The sequence below is a fragment of the Ixodes scapularis genome, unplaced genomic scaffold (genome assembly GCF_016920785.2).
Source record: "Ixodes scapularis isolate PalLabHiFi unplaced genomic scaffold, ASM1692078v2 PGA_scaffold12__126_contigs__length_90152505, whole genome shotgun sequence".
Taxonomy (NCBI): Eukaryota; Metazoa; Arthropoda; class Arachnida; order Ixodida; family Ixodidae; genus Ixodes; species Ixodes scapularis.
The window spans coordinates 75,263,788-75,278,701 of NW_024609838.1; the positions used below are offsets into that span (position 1 = coordinate 75,263,788).

At 51.6% G+C, this 14,914-nt stretch overlaps 1 protein-coding gene across 1 annotated transcript; it reads right to left on the reverse strand.

Moving 5' to 3' along the window:
• Positions 1-553: 553 nt before the first annotated feature.
• LOC8030649 lies at positions 554-13,503 on the reverse strand. Its single transcript, XM_040213190.2, has 3 exons — positions 13,019-13,503; positions 12,887-12,951; positions 554-5,644 (listed from the first exon to the last, which is right to left on the reverse strand). Exons 1-3 carry the CDS (start codon positions 13,086-13,088, stop codon positions 1,259-1,261), a joined length of 4,521 nt encoding a protein of 1,506 aa, XP_040069124.1. The 5' UTR covers positions 13,089-13,503; the 3' UTR covers positions 554-1,258.
• Positions 13,504-14,914: the final 1,411 nt, after the last annotated feature.

Below are 14,914 nucleotides of genomic sequence, written 5' to 3' on the forward strand. Positions count from 1 at the left end.
TTCGTATCGTCGCGTACGCTGCAGACCTCCGCGCTGCATATACCCGGTTCAAAATCATGCTTCGAGCATTGCGTAAGCAGAAAGTGCGCACCATGTCGCTACAAACAAATATGCAGCGAGCGCGAAAACGATGCGGCGTCCGGTAGGCGAGTCCTGGCGTCGGAGTTGTTTGCCACACAGCGATCGTTTGCGGTGATGATAATGGGAATGAAACTGCGCCCCCTATAGTTCGATCTTCTCGCAAATGCGCACTATAGAGCTGTAAAACATTTTGTGAACCTGACATTTTTCCATAAGCTATTTTGGTTTTTTTCAGCAAGTGGGAGAGAAACGTGAAACTTCTCGACTATCAATTTCTAAGAAAAAAGAAATGTGTATGCGTAATTTTAGTTTTTCTCTTCGCTTCGCATTAAAAATATACTACTTACCTGGACAGGACCGGCCGCTTGGGTGTGGTGCCACCTGTCAGCGCTTGGACATGTCATACGACCTTATTACGCCTGATTATTCTCTCATTATATTGCAGACCACGTGTGCAGAAATGTACAAAAGCAACATGCCCATTTTGTTTTATTCTTGGCATAATTCAAAGACCAGCTTCTGTCTAGCGTCTACGCTTTCGTCTCAAACGGCACTGCATCTGCAGTCGAACTTCACAGACATCGTGAAGAAACCAGTCCACGATCAAGGTGCAGCCAGTACTGCTCTCTCCCCGACGGACCCTAGTCCAAGCTTCATTAGTTGGTCAGCTTCGCGAACGGAGTTCTTGGGTGATCGGTGGACTTCGAGCGCTCACTTGTAAGCTCGAAATAGGTATTAAGTGACGTGAAGATGAAGGAATAACTTAAGCATGTGTCGGAAGCGCGTACGCGTAGACCTGGCAGTGCTTGGTTTCCGAAGGAAGGACCGTCGTCCCCGTATGCCTGCCAGCAATAGCATACCACAGGACGCCCAACTGTCCTTCTTTAGGCCTCCGTGGTGTAGGCTGTCATCCGTTACGAGGTTATGGCGATGGGACAAGGCACTGGGGCGGTAACTCTTTTTTTTTGAGTTAGTTCTGTCAAATTCCCGGATTATGCTCCGTTAAGTAGGCACCACTCTCAGTCTTCTCTTGCGGTTCTGAGACCTGGTTCCAGCCGGACACTGCAGACCGCTGAGTCCTCTGCTGCTTCCGATGAAGTGTCTATCAAAGCCCACTCGGGCAGACGATTGGGACTGTGTCAGTTTTCTCGGGGACCCAGCTCCAAGAGCACCGGCCTCAGGCTCCGGCAGAGACTGTGTTGTTGCGCTGGACGCCATACCCTTTGGGAAAATAAACGGGTCCAGATTCGCTGAACGAAATTGCAGTAACCACCTCCGTCACAGGCTCCCGGATGGTGCTTGGCGGCTTATACACTGGCTGCGGGTGTGGAGTTGTTCGTGGCGTGGTTCGCGAAAGCAGCAGGCCCACGTCTGTGAAGAACTCAAAAGGGAATCCTTTGTCATGGCCGTTCCCGATGACGTTTTCTTTCTCGTCTACGGTGATCTTGGGTCGAGGGGTCGTGGTCGTTGATGTCGTTGTCGTTGTCGTCGTCGTTGTTGTCATCTTTGGCATAGAACTAGTTGCCATCACGGAAGACCCAATCTTGCTGCTGAACACACGAACCACAGAGGCACTCGAAGACCATGGTGTCATGCGGGCCGGCGCGGAAGTCACGGGATGCGAAGCAGACGACCACTTCGCTGCCGAGTTGTTGGACGGCTCCCTCGGCCACGACCAAGTGCTCGGAGTCGTGGCCACAGCAGTGGGCTGACCAGTGGCCATAATCCTCGCAGGAAACGTGAACGCTTGCTTGTAGGCTGGAGCCAGCGTGGCTTCGATGGCTGTCGGCATGTGGTGACGAACCGCGGAAGGGCTGGGCGTCGACTTGGTCCAACCACCATACCAGCTGTACGTCTTGTTGTCATCTTCTTTCTGAGAAACACTCTGCTTAAGTGATAGCCTGAGGGCGTTAGAATAAGGTGAAGTTGTCGTCTGTGGTGGCCTTGTTGTGGTCCTCGAGGTAACGATTCTAGTTGCTGTTGCCGGGCGGAAAGTTGATCTTGGGTTATTTGTCACTGGTCTCCGTTGTCCATGAGGACCTGTTCTGCCACCAAACGTCAAAGGCTCCATGGAATATGGAGTAGTGACTGGGGTGCCACGGAGGCGTGGGACACTGCTTCTGTCGTGAGCACTGGGGGCAGCGGTTGCCGGCACACGTGCCGCGTGCGGCTGAAGTGGCGTGGACGGCTTAGGACGACGCCTGCGTCCAGGCTTCCGTCGTCGAGGTTTTATCGGTGGCTGCGTCGGGGGTATGGGCGGCACGGAACGTGCCGGTTGTGATGGCTTCACAATTTGCGGTAACTGCACCTGTTGCTCAGGCTGCGCTGTCTGAACCGGAAGCTTCACAGTGGGGCGCTCGGGTGGAGGCCGCTGCCTTTGGGGTGCTCTCGCAGGATGCGTTTCGGCTGGACGAGGAGGCATCGGACGTGGGACCAGTTTAGGTCCGGGGAACGATGGCGGTCTCGGACCCGGCCGACCTGGATAGACGCCGTCTGGGGTTGGGGGAGGCCTTCGGCCGTGTTGGGGCCGTACGTGAGCAGACTGCTGCTGTACCATACCCATCATGAGTTGCGGGTTGACGCGCATGTTGGCGATGTGAGCGGGAATGTAGATGCCTTCTGGAGCACGGCCAGGTGGGCGTTGCACCGGTTGAGGAGGCTTTTGGTGCTTCCACTGCACGTAACTTAATTGTGGCGACATACGGGGTGGTTCACGGCTCGAAAAGGCGGGAGGCAGGAAGTTTTCGAACTGTGGTCTAACGTTTGGATGCCTTGATCCAAAGCGGACATCGGGTACGACGTGGGGGTTCATGTTGCCCTGCGGCTCTTGGTGATGTTCGGGAACGTGGTGGTTGACGGGAAACGTCTGTCCGCTCTGGCGAATTAGTTCGTCTTGCGCGACCAGGTTGACTTTAGCGGGTGACTGCTCTCTCGTGTGGTGAAACAGGGCTGAGTTACCGTGCGGCTCGTGGTTTCCTAATGCGAATTGTGGGGGCTCCACTTCCGTAATGAACTCTCCCGGACGCGGCGTAGGACTGACAGCGAACGGCGAGCTGGCAGTGTGGGGGTCCTGCGTGTACGAAATTATTTCTTCTTGGTGCTGCATATGGGTCAGGTTCGGTGGGCTGGCTTCGTGTCCAGCTGGGAACGACTGACCTTCTCCGCTGTCATCGTCGCCTGTCATGGGCCTTAGCGTAATTTCGATAGAGCTGCTCGGCGTGGTGGAGTGGTAGATCGTGTCAACAGACGGTGGCCGCGGCGTGGGGCCGTGACCGTTTTCTTTCGGCGGCCCGTGACTCATGCCTGGGAAGTGTGGACCTTGGATACCAGGACGCACCATCACTTCACGCGGAGGTGGTCCACTGAAGGGGAACTCCCACTGCTGCGCCTGCATCCCCTCCTGCTGAAACTTGCTCTGAACCTTGTGGTTCTGCTGGAAGTTGTTTTCAGCAAAAAAAGGCGGTGGCCTCCTGAACGGCGGCGGCGGTCGACCGAAAAATTGTGGCGGTATTTGCATTGGCGGTTGTTCCGGTTTGTGGTCCGCCTGGAACTCCTGCGACGCCTGAAAGCCGGGAGGGGGAGGCGGCACACGCATCATGTTGGCGCCAGGATGGAAGCCCGAAACTCCAAATGGAAAGGGCATCCACCGGTTATTCTCGGCCACGTGCATGCCCCGCGGTGGCTCGAGTGAATTCAATTGTGGCAAACGGATGGGTTGCCGCTTGAAGAGCCGCGACAGCAACTGGCGTTTCAGCCGCTTGTGTATGGAGCGCTTCCGTATTGAGCTCTTCCAGCCGTGACGGAATTCGAAATAGCCTGACGGCGTCTTGTGGTAGCTCCCAGAAAGCCGGGGCGTTTCTTTGCCCATCAAGACCTCGGCCATGGGCTTCCATGGAGGTGGGACCGTGCCCTTAGGTTCGGTTTCGGACTTCTGAACTTCAGTAACGCTACTATCAGAGGCAACGCCTTCGTAGCGAAACGCCCCACCATCCTTAAATCGTGCCCAAGAGGTATCGACGATATCGTGCACGCCTGGATGAGGCGCAGTCTCGGAGTTTTGGCTTTCGTGTCCCTTAAAATCTGTAATCCGCGATGAGAAGTGGTGCTTACTCGCTTCGGAGCCATCGACGTCGTGTCCAACTCGATGACCTTCGTGAGACCGCGAGTAGTGTTCCTCTCCGTACAGGTGCGGATACCTCATTGGGTGTTCGGCATACGGATCGTACACTTGGCGATTCTCGTCAATGTTCTGTCGTTGGTCGTACACCACGAAAGAGTTCGCTTGAAGGTCGTTCGATGCGTCGGATGCTGCGTGCCTGTCGTGTGACGGACTGTCATGCTGCATGTGATCGTAAGGGGACGTGTACCCAGAGTTATGAGTATGTTGTTCTTCAGAGTACGTAACCCTGCTGTGCGGGGGCTCCAACAGACGTCTTCCGTCGTCGTGGTATCTAGTGGAGTAGGCGTCCTCTGGCCTCTCTTCCGCCGAAGCTTGCCGAAGATGTTCGAAAAGCGCGTCCCTATCGAATACCGGTGTGTAGCTGTGGCTGTGTTCGCTCGTCGGTGGCACCCGCTCCGGCACGTCCCGTGGTGCTGCGTACTGCGCGCTGTCCCGCAGCGGCGAGTACAACACTGATGACACAGGCTCCGAAGGCGGCGAAGTCTGTCTCCACCAGTGGCGAGTAGTTTCTGGCAACGAGTGCACGGAGTGCGAGTGTTCCTGACGAGAACTCCACGGACTTCCGAGTTGCGGCCATCCCAGGGAACTCTCCCAAGGTAGGGACACGTTGGCAGAGGCATCCTGGCGAATCGTATCAAAGATTGAAGACGAGTTCGCGGGCACAGAAGGGTAGGAATCGTCAATCCAATCATCTTCGTCATCCTGGTCGGCGGGCGCCAGGGGAGGGGATGTGGCAGCCGGGATGGAGGCAGGGGTCGCCGATGGACTCAGGGCAGGCGTTGGCACCGAAGAAGGCAGAGTAATAGGAGGTTGCGGGGTGGTCGACATGGTAGGGGAAGGAACCGTAGTGGTCCTAAGGTTGGGCCTTCCGAAGACCGGCTGGGGACTCACAGTCTTGCTGGTCAATGGTGTGTCAGTTGTTCTTGGTGTCGGGACAGTGGCGGGTCTGGTAACAGGTTTGCGAAGTCGGTGCCTCTGCGTCGTACTCACGGGTTCCTCCGTCGACAGTGACGTTTCGTTGACCGGAGTCGAAGAGGCGTTGGCGGCCGGCGCATCGTTCAGATGGAAGAACAGGTCCGAGTCGGCACACAGGGACACCGCAGCGGGGTCGTAGTCGCATATCAGCAGTTTCTGGTTGAAGCTGGACTTTGGCGGACACACAAACGAAAAGCGCACGCCGTCGGGCTTGCAGTAGTGAAACACTTCGCAGCGCAGCTGCACGTCGGCGTAGTAGCCTTCGCTGCGCCCGACACACGCGAACGTGACCTCGGGCAGCAACAACGGGGTGCCCTTGTCTGGCGTCGGAGGTCGCGCCGTGCTGACCTCGCTCGGGTCATCCTCGTAGTCACTGTCGTAGTAGTCCTCGCTCGCCGGGCTCGTCACCTGTCGACATAAGAACCAGATCTGTAGTCGTCCTTCTACCATATGTGTATCATCACTCAGAAGCCCGAAATAAAGGGCCGCTGTTTTTTCCGCCCTACTGACCCTTTTCGGAATTCGCGCGCCGAATATTAGGAGGTGGGAACCACCGCACAATGGAGGAACAACCGACATCTTGGAACGTGCAAGTAATTCCCTAAGATAGCGAACGTTGGAGCGCGGCTAAACCTAGAGCCGACGAGCCAATCAAACAAAGTCGAAAGTGCGACGTCACTGCGCTCATCACTTTTTTTTGTAAGAGTGTTCTTGCCTTCTAATCCAACTATGCGCATAAAGTGTGCCGTGACGTTGCGGTTTTAGTCCTCCATTGTGCAGGGATCCCACAGCTGCCAGCAGGGGGCAGTCTTTCAAAAGGGGTCTATTACATGAGTTTGCTCGCAAGAGGTACGCATATGGCGGCGGTCTGATGCACTATTGTCATTCGTGTATAGACCTTTTTCAAAAGGCGCCGCCATCTTGAATATTATCACTTCCAGTATGGGCGAAATCAATGCTTTGACGTAGCCACGCCAATAGAATACGTTTAGGATATAGGCGCAACCGTCCCCCATTCTCGCTTTGCCTCCCCTTTATTTATCTATATATTTTTTTTACTATTTGCACGTTTAAATGTTTTATAATCATTTCGTCGCCTGTACCGGATAGACCTACCAGGTGGATGAGTAGAAGAGTCTGGCCGCCGGCATGTCTCTGCACGTGAAGACAAGCCTGCTATGGGCACGTTCACGCATAGGAAAGGAGCGCAGATAACTGAAGTCTCGACCAGGGCGCCCCAATGGTAAACAGAGCATTTTCATCGGTAGCTTCTTTTTAGCTGCTGCATTGAAATTACATTCGCTCAAGTTTTGCGCCGAGGAAAAAGCTCGCGGTATTCGCATATCCTGTCGTAATAATGACGGGCTCACTAGGCCCGCACAATTCGTCACAAATGCCGCCCCACGAGTAGGCGGCAACAACCTCTAGGTGGCAGCAAACAATTGAGAGCCTGTATTACGAAGAATTTCCAACTGCTCGATGGAGGTCCCGTAGTTTACGGGCTGCGTTTGCAATATTCGAGCTACAGTTTACGAACGCGTTGGTCGTCCGCGAACACCCCCGCCTTTCCGCTTGTTTTCCTCCTAGTCACGCGATAACGCAGCGCATGCGCACTTGAGACGAACCGCCGATCGAAGCGTCCGCCATTAAACTGCAAACACGCTCCATGCTTTCACTTATTAGACCCTCTCTACAATGTAGGCTCTCTACGACTAATAGGTGGCAAAGGCGACCACGCCGGCGTGATCCTTTCCTATGGGGCACCGGTTGGGGCGCTAAGCTTGCAATAGACCCTTTCTAGGGTGCCTAGATGTCTGTCTGTCTCAGGGTGAAGACATCCATTGTTGTCCGGAATGTGCCAGCACGTGACGCTCTCGCGCACTCGGTGCCTGACTTGGGCGGTAAGATGGCGTCTATGCATCAGCCAAAGCTACGCGCTCGAGCTGAGTGACACCGGATTGCGCGCACTTAAATATGCATAAAAAAACGATTGGGCGGAAAAATGGCTGAGATGTCACCACTCAAGCAAAAGCGCGCGTGTGTATGAAGGCACTCTAACCCTTTCCAAAAGTCAGAGTCACCTTGAGGTAGTCCCAAAAGGTCCAACATTGGTTCTCTAATAGCGGAATGGCGGGATCATGCTTTGGCTAAATTAAGCACCCTCAATTCCGTGAACCCAAGGTGATGTAAAAAGACAAACATCTCTTCCACTTTCTGCTCTATGCTTTCGAAAACGATCGCTTTTTCTGGTGTGGAGCGGCTGTGTAGCGCCGCCATTATAGCGTGGGGAACACTGTACGTCGGGTTTGGCTCTGCACATGGTGGGTAAACGACTTCTCGAAAAGAGTCCATTGTCTACAGATGATTTCAGGCAGCTGTGCATGGGTGCCGCTATAGCCCATCTCCAGTTAACGTTTCCTTTTATTGCGTTCGCTTCACTTCATAATTGACACTGCAGCACAGGTTATTGCCACTTACGCTGCAACTCTGTCCTTCTCCCTAGCATAGGCCTTTGTGGAGGCTCGTCAATACTCGCTCCAGTGGTTCGCCATCTTGCCAAAAACAAGAGAAGATCGGTGATGGCGGCTCAATTTGGCGTGTGTTTAAAAACGATCAACAGCGGGGCACCTCGACTGGTGCCCCACGTGCGTGCAAGCATGTGCAGCACGAGCCGCACTTTAGCACGCGACTAGCGGCAGCTTGGCCAGCCGTGGTCTATAGCATAGAGTTATTACAGTGAACGCTAGGAGCTCAGCTGGCGCTAGTGTGTACGGGACTTCTGGTTGCATATTAAAACAGAGAGAAAACAGTGTACTTTTCCAGTCCTAGTGTGTATTCCTATGGGAAAGCGTACGTGATATTTTCCTCTTCGCCAGGGAATAATAGAAATCAGCGTGGTTTCTTTAATCGTAACGGGTACTACGCAGCCTTAGTCACACAATAAAAGTGTAATTTATTTAGTAAATGGTTTCTTTGTTATTAGAGAGCGATGTTTAAGTTACCAAAATTGAAGCCCAGGTTTATGTTGTACAGCGTGATATGTCAAACAAAGCTATCAATTCAAGCAAAAAACATTGAAAGAGGTTTACAATTCTCTGTAACGCCGAATCGGAGCACAGCTCTTGAGTAGCAGGAGGGGAAGGTAAGGAGGGAAGGTTATACGCATCCTCCTTCCCCGCTAAATTTAGCGAGAATATTGGCAATGTTAGATGCGTGTGCCGTCACGTGACGTCGCGTGTGACGTCATACATCGCGTGACGTAACATATGACGTCACACGTCACGTGTCTCCCATTATGACGTCACACGTGGCGTCATGAGGGTAACGTTTTGATGTTACTCTCGTGACCCTCACGGGGGTCACTCTCATGAGAGTAACCCGGGAGGGTAACCCTCGTGAGGGTAGCCCCCGTGAAGGTTACCCTCGTTAGGGTAACCCACGTGAGGGTTACCCCCGTGAGGGTTCCCTTTGTGGGGGTAACCCTCGTGAGGATTACCTTTGTGAGGCTAACCCCCGTGAGGGCTACCCTCGTGAGGGCTACCCAGTGTTACCCTCGTAAGGGTAACCCTCGTGACGTCACGTGTGACGTCACACGTCGCATAATGCTACTCACGGTTACGCCGACGCCGACGCCGCTCAACCCACAAACGGGGCGACTAAGAGCTGCGCTCTAAAAGAACAATTAAAAAGTGCATAGGGTTTATTCAATCTGCAATTGCATTCAGATGACGGAAACGCAGTTTGTTACTAATGCACAGTTTGTTACTAATCCAGTACGTGCTCGTCGTTCCGTGACTCCTTGCTTCCTTCTTGTTCTTTTTTTTTATTGTTATTGTGTGATTTGGCTTATATTAGCATCCTTTTGTTGTTTTGTCAAGCTGATTCACTCTGTGTGCTTCGTAGCATTGACTATATGTGAAAATGCGTGCGCTATAATATCAGTCTGCAACGTCAACACGTATTACAGATGTGTATTGGGCCATTCTTAGTGCAGTGTTCAACCCCATGAATCTGAAGAAAAACGCTCTGACACATACTTTTGCACATCTGATTGTAAAACATCCGAAACTTCTTATTCTGTCACAACACTAAGCAAAATTTTCTCTTATAATCAAGCGCGTCAAGAAAATGCATTTGCGTTTTCCCATAAGAATGCAATACCGGGAGTCAAATTTAGACTGTTGCTGTCTGCTTCAAAATGCAACAGCACACTACAGCCACCTGAACCTCTAGCGTTTCTTGTAATAACTCCATGGTCTATAATAAGTGACGCACGATCTTTTCACGAGCCAGCAGCTGCCGGTGTGCGTGAGCACACAAAACGAAATTGACGTCATAGTCCCTCATTCACGCTTAAGAGGACAGTGAAGTGGGGTCTGGTGTAAAAGGTAGGCGATCAATTGACCGATCTCACCAGGCGTTCGGCGTACGTGTGACGGCGCCGTAATTTTAGTTCACATGAGGCAAAAGGCAGCTCACGAGAGGGCTCGTGCCGTCTAGTGCTCTACACGCGCAAAGCTCCACTGAGGTTATCGCATGTGCCGAAAGCCTAAAGTTCCCTCGATGCATTGCGGCAACGGTGGCGTAGTCAAACTTGCTAATAGAATGGTCTATTGGTCTAACGAGCACGTAGCTTTCTCTTGTGGAGATTAAAAGCCTGTCTTTATTCTCCCTTGGCCCGAAGACCATACATTTCACTGTCATCTTAAGCGCGAATGGGGGACTATGACGTCAATTTCGTTGCGTGTGCTCTCGCGCACCGGCGGCTGCTCGTGGCTCGAGGAAAGATCGTGCGCCACTTATTATGGACACTAAATTGTTTGGTTGAGTATCCCTTTAACACAGCAAATTACACAACTTCTCAATAGGCATCCACAAATTTCGGGTATGACAAAATAGCGACATCTCTCAATATTTGAAGAAAAAAAAATGAAAAAAAAATTGGAAAAAGTGTAAAACCTGGCGTAGAAATGTAATTATATTATTTGAAGTATTTTTTTTTTTTTTTTTTTTGCATAGCATTGTGTTCCTTTACATTGGATTGTTCCTTTTTTTTGCACTGCATTGTCGTTTGCTCTGTTTTTCGCACCGTGGGAGCTGTGTTGGTTTGGCACACTGCATTGTGCTTTGTTTTATTTTCATTATATATTTTGTTTCTTCATTTTTTTGCTCCATCGCGCTGAAACCTATTTGGGGCGTGGGACCCTGATCAGGCGAATGCTTTATATTTTTTTTTCCCTGCCACCCCAACCAAAATGGCCAATAAATGAATGCAGGCTGTCTATTCAGCAGCGATGCAGCGGATTTGTATCACCACTGTAGGGTAGCACGTCGGCCATAAGTCACGTGCATGTCAGAGCTGCATCAGCGCCGTTTTCCAGCGCCAATTTTGCGCTGGGCTGTATGTCTGAACCGGACTTAAGTTCTTCTCCAGTAACTAGGCTCGTTGCAGGTACCTGCATCTCCTGTACCGGCTGTACTCGGTGCCGACCACCGTATACGATCTACGAGCGCGGACTAGGTGAAAATACAACCAGAAGAACATTTCTGACTCGCACTTTTCTGCTCCGCGCTACACCTTTCTGAACCGTTGCAGGCTTGTACAGGTAAATTGAATGTGTCTCCTGTTCCACAAACAGACTTCGCTGCCATTCTGAGCAGCTGCTACTCTAAGAGCTCGTACATTTGCAGCGTACATGCTCACCTCTCATGCCGAAGAGACACGCTCGTGCTGCTTGACAGTTATAACCGCACTCTGGATTGTGACGTTTTAAACGACGGAAGGGTTTGCCTGAAACCCTTTCGTGGAACGTTCGGGAGACATCAGGGCGGTCCTGAGTCACCAACAGATCGTTTGCGATTCGGTGCAACTCTCTGACAGCTTATGAAAGGCACGGCGTTGCGGCTTCCGGGGATACTCGGCCATTGAGATTGCAGCCGAGAAAAAGGTAAAAAAATTAAAGATGTTTAAAACTACCTGTAATGCCGAATTAGAGCGCAGCTCTTGAGGAGGAGGAAGAGAGGGTACGGAGAGGATGTATGGCCCTGCTGCCCCTCCGTACCCTCCTTTCCTCCTCTCCTGTGTCCCCCCATTCAGCGGGACATTTTTGCTAAATGTGGCGGGAACGTTTTCCGCTAAGCTTTGCGGGAATTATTTTTCGCTAAATTCGGAGGGAAAATTTTTCTGCTAAAGTTAGCGTAAAAATTTCCCGCCAAGTTTATCACAACATTTCCCGCCAAATTTAGCCGGAATATTTTACCCTCGTGACGTTATTATGGGAAACGTCTCATAATGCAACCCGTTTTTAAGGCCATGTCGGCGCAGTGCAACCCGGAAACAGGCGCCAAAGAGCGGCGCTGTAAAATACCACAAAGCAAGAACCATGGACAGAGTGCGCCTCGCCCTTTTAAAACCATCAGTGGCTACGTTAACATGGCTGCGACCGGAACGGATCGAGATTTGACGACAGTGACTGCGTCGAAGAGAAAGAAGCAGAGTGATTTGCTCTGTTTGATAGGTCATCTTTCAATGCGACGCACTACGGTGGCAGTCACGCAAAATCAGCCAGTTACCGCGGATGCATGGATGCGACCCTAGGTCATCGAATCAAGATATGACGCCACTGATGACGACTGTGATTAGGTGGAAGACAAGGAAGCTGAGAGACCTACCGCGCGTGACTAGTTGGCTCTCAATTCAATCCGCTACTGGCGCATGCATGAGTAAACGACTGCTGTTTGGTAATGCGGCGTTCCCGCTTAATTGAGCAGACACGCGCCACATTATCCCAGTGTTAGGTAATGCACATCTAAAATGTGCTTTAACTAAAGTACAAAGTGAATGAGAAGGTATGTACTTGAAGTAGTGAGTACACCGGACGCAATGTACTTGAAGTAGAGTACTATAAATACAATGTACTCTCAAAGTGAAGTACAAGCTCGTTTTAAATAACCTTTCATGATGCCCTTTCATTACACTGTACAGTTTTTTTTCTTCTTTTTTTTTTTACTTGTATTTATTGCCCCAGGGATAATCGGGGGTACATCCGTTATTTTCGGAAATGGCAGCGAATATTCCAGAAACTCAAATGGCCTGAGACCTGACGAAGCATCAATTTGAGATGCAAATTTAACAAGATCAAAGTTAGGGAATGTGCTTTGAAGTCGGGAGTTGTGCTCACTTCGAAAAGGTACGAGAAAGAAATAATTTAAGTCAAGTACAAGCACATCCTCAGAGAATGTACTCAAGTAAAGTACAGGCACTTTAAACCTCCTTGAAGTAGTACTATTAGTAAAGTGTACTTGAAGTACTTCCCAACACTTTCTTATCCGATGTTTACACGAGAGACTAGGAGAGCGCAGGCCGATGCCTTCGAGGACTCCAACCGTATCTGTGTTAGGACAAAAACGTCTGGGTCCCTCCGTTGGCTCGAGTATCGTCAAGAGAGGGGCACTAGACACGGGACACACATCGGCAACGGATGCCATGATATGTACGAGTGCGACCAATAAAGCCATGTAACCAATTTAACCACCTGCAATTCAATGCCAGGATGTATACGTATTAAATGGTTATTATCGTACCAGCTCACGCCTCTTCGTTAGAAAGGAAACAATCTAGCAGGTAAACGCAGTCAGTGATGCACTCACCTGTACGTCGGGTGGCACCGCATCCTGCTTGAACTGCTGCTGCGAATCGGCACCGGCCAGCCGACCTGCAGGGACGTACAGCACACACGTCACTTAGGTTAGGGCACAAGGACGACGCCTCGGTCGCCTCACCCGGTGGGGAGGCCAACAGCAGGACTGCCAGGAGCAGCGGCAGCAGCGAGGCCGGCCGAGGGACCCTCATGGCCAGTGGGCTGAGCGCATGCCCGCGCAGGTAGGGAACCGCTGTGCAGCTGGGGTGGAGAGACTCTCGGCGAGTACGGCGACGTCCAAATGCGGCGGCGCTCTTCGCGAGGAGCTGGCCCGGAACGCGGACTGACCCAGATGAGCGGGGAAGACCCCAGCGCCGAGGGCGTCTTCTGTTCCGTCCGCCGCGCACACACGCACGCACACCTGCCGATGACCTCGACGAGGAAGTGGAGCGCCAAGCGGGTCACGTTTCCACGCGACTGGCGGCAGAAGGAGCCCCCCCGGAATTCGGCGGTGGCGGCGGTGGGGCTTCGGCGTGGCTGCGAGGACGGACGGAGCCCCCTCTGGACGCGCTCCAGATGCTCCGACAACCGGGACCGTCGGACGCGATCTTCTCAAGGGCAAGGCCGTCGTCGTCGCTCAGGCGGCGGACGACGCCGGCGCCTCCGCTCGAGGGGAGGACCTCACGAGGGGGCCCGGGCTGCCTGGATGATGCTCTGTTCGGCGGCCACGCCCTCCCCCACCGACGGACGGCCACTTTCACCGGCGACATAGGCACGCGCGTCGGGCTAACGGGCGGAACCATTTGTTTGCAAGGGGAGTTTTGGAAGGTCGCTGATGGTTCCGCTCTATGAAAAGCGTGCGTCTTCGTTCGGGTTCCTTTAAACTGTATTTAGGCAGATTATTGCGTGAAAATATTAAGAAGCTTTTTTATCGATACATCATACTCATATTTCACATCCCGAGGTAATATAATCTTTACTTCAACGTACATTGTATTAATTACTTTTTCGTGCACAGGTATGGTTTTGCAATAAAAGTGACTCGCAAATATTCATTAAAAATTTTCAATTTCTAAAAGCAGCGTCGAGTTTAAATATTTGTATCCTTATTTACAGAGACTGTGCGTGTCGGCTGAATTTCCTGCGAAAATTGTCAAGCTCGAATGGGACAAAAAGAAAAAAAGCGTTACACACTTCACAGTGAAACATAAAACGCATCAAACCCATAGTAGGCAGTTCAGAAGCATCCAAACAGAAGGCTATCTTAGTTCTAATTAATCGAGCGTATTCATAATTATTCGTGATTACTTGTAACAACCGAGATTTACCAAGCGGCTCGGTTGGAAACGAACCCCGGACCGCGCGATCCGCAGCCCGACGAACGGCCCACTGCGAGTTGAAAAAGAGCGCAAAAAACAAAGCCCAAGTAAGAAGATTCACCGGAGCCTGCGTCAACAGACGACCATCGGAACACGCAGCCGAATGAAGAAGATCATCTCCCCACTCACGGGGCAAGCTGATTTTGTCATTCGGGTGCCAGCTGCGCGTATGATGTGTGACGGAAACCACTTTGAACGGTAGCCAATCGATAGATTAGCGGGGCGCAATAAACCTCCTCCCCTCGCGATAACTCCAGTTATCTCAAAGGGTTTCTCGCAATATATATTCGCACTTTCTTGCGTGTAGCGAGTGCGTGTAGCATGGAGCGCTACACGCATTTTCGGAAGAAGCCGCGAACACTTCTGATTAAAACATATCCCTCACACACCCCACTCCTGACAAAATGTAATCTCGTCATTTGTGTTATACTCGACGAGTAAATGAGTGTGTGCGACGCATCCAAAACTGCAGCCAAATATTCTTTAACCAGGCATAACAAGCGCGCGCATAATGCACGCACGGCACATTCTGTTCTCCCTGAGTTTCTCAAAGTTATCCGGACAAGTTTATATTCATTGCACTTTTAAGGTTGCGTATAAACACATCAATTTATGCACGCTAATGTCCGTTTAGTGTGTACGGTAGAGGCTGCCAGTTA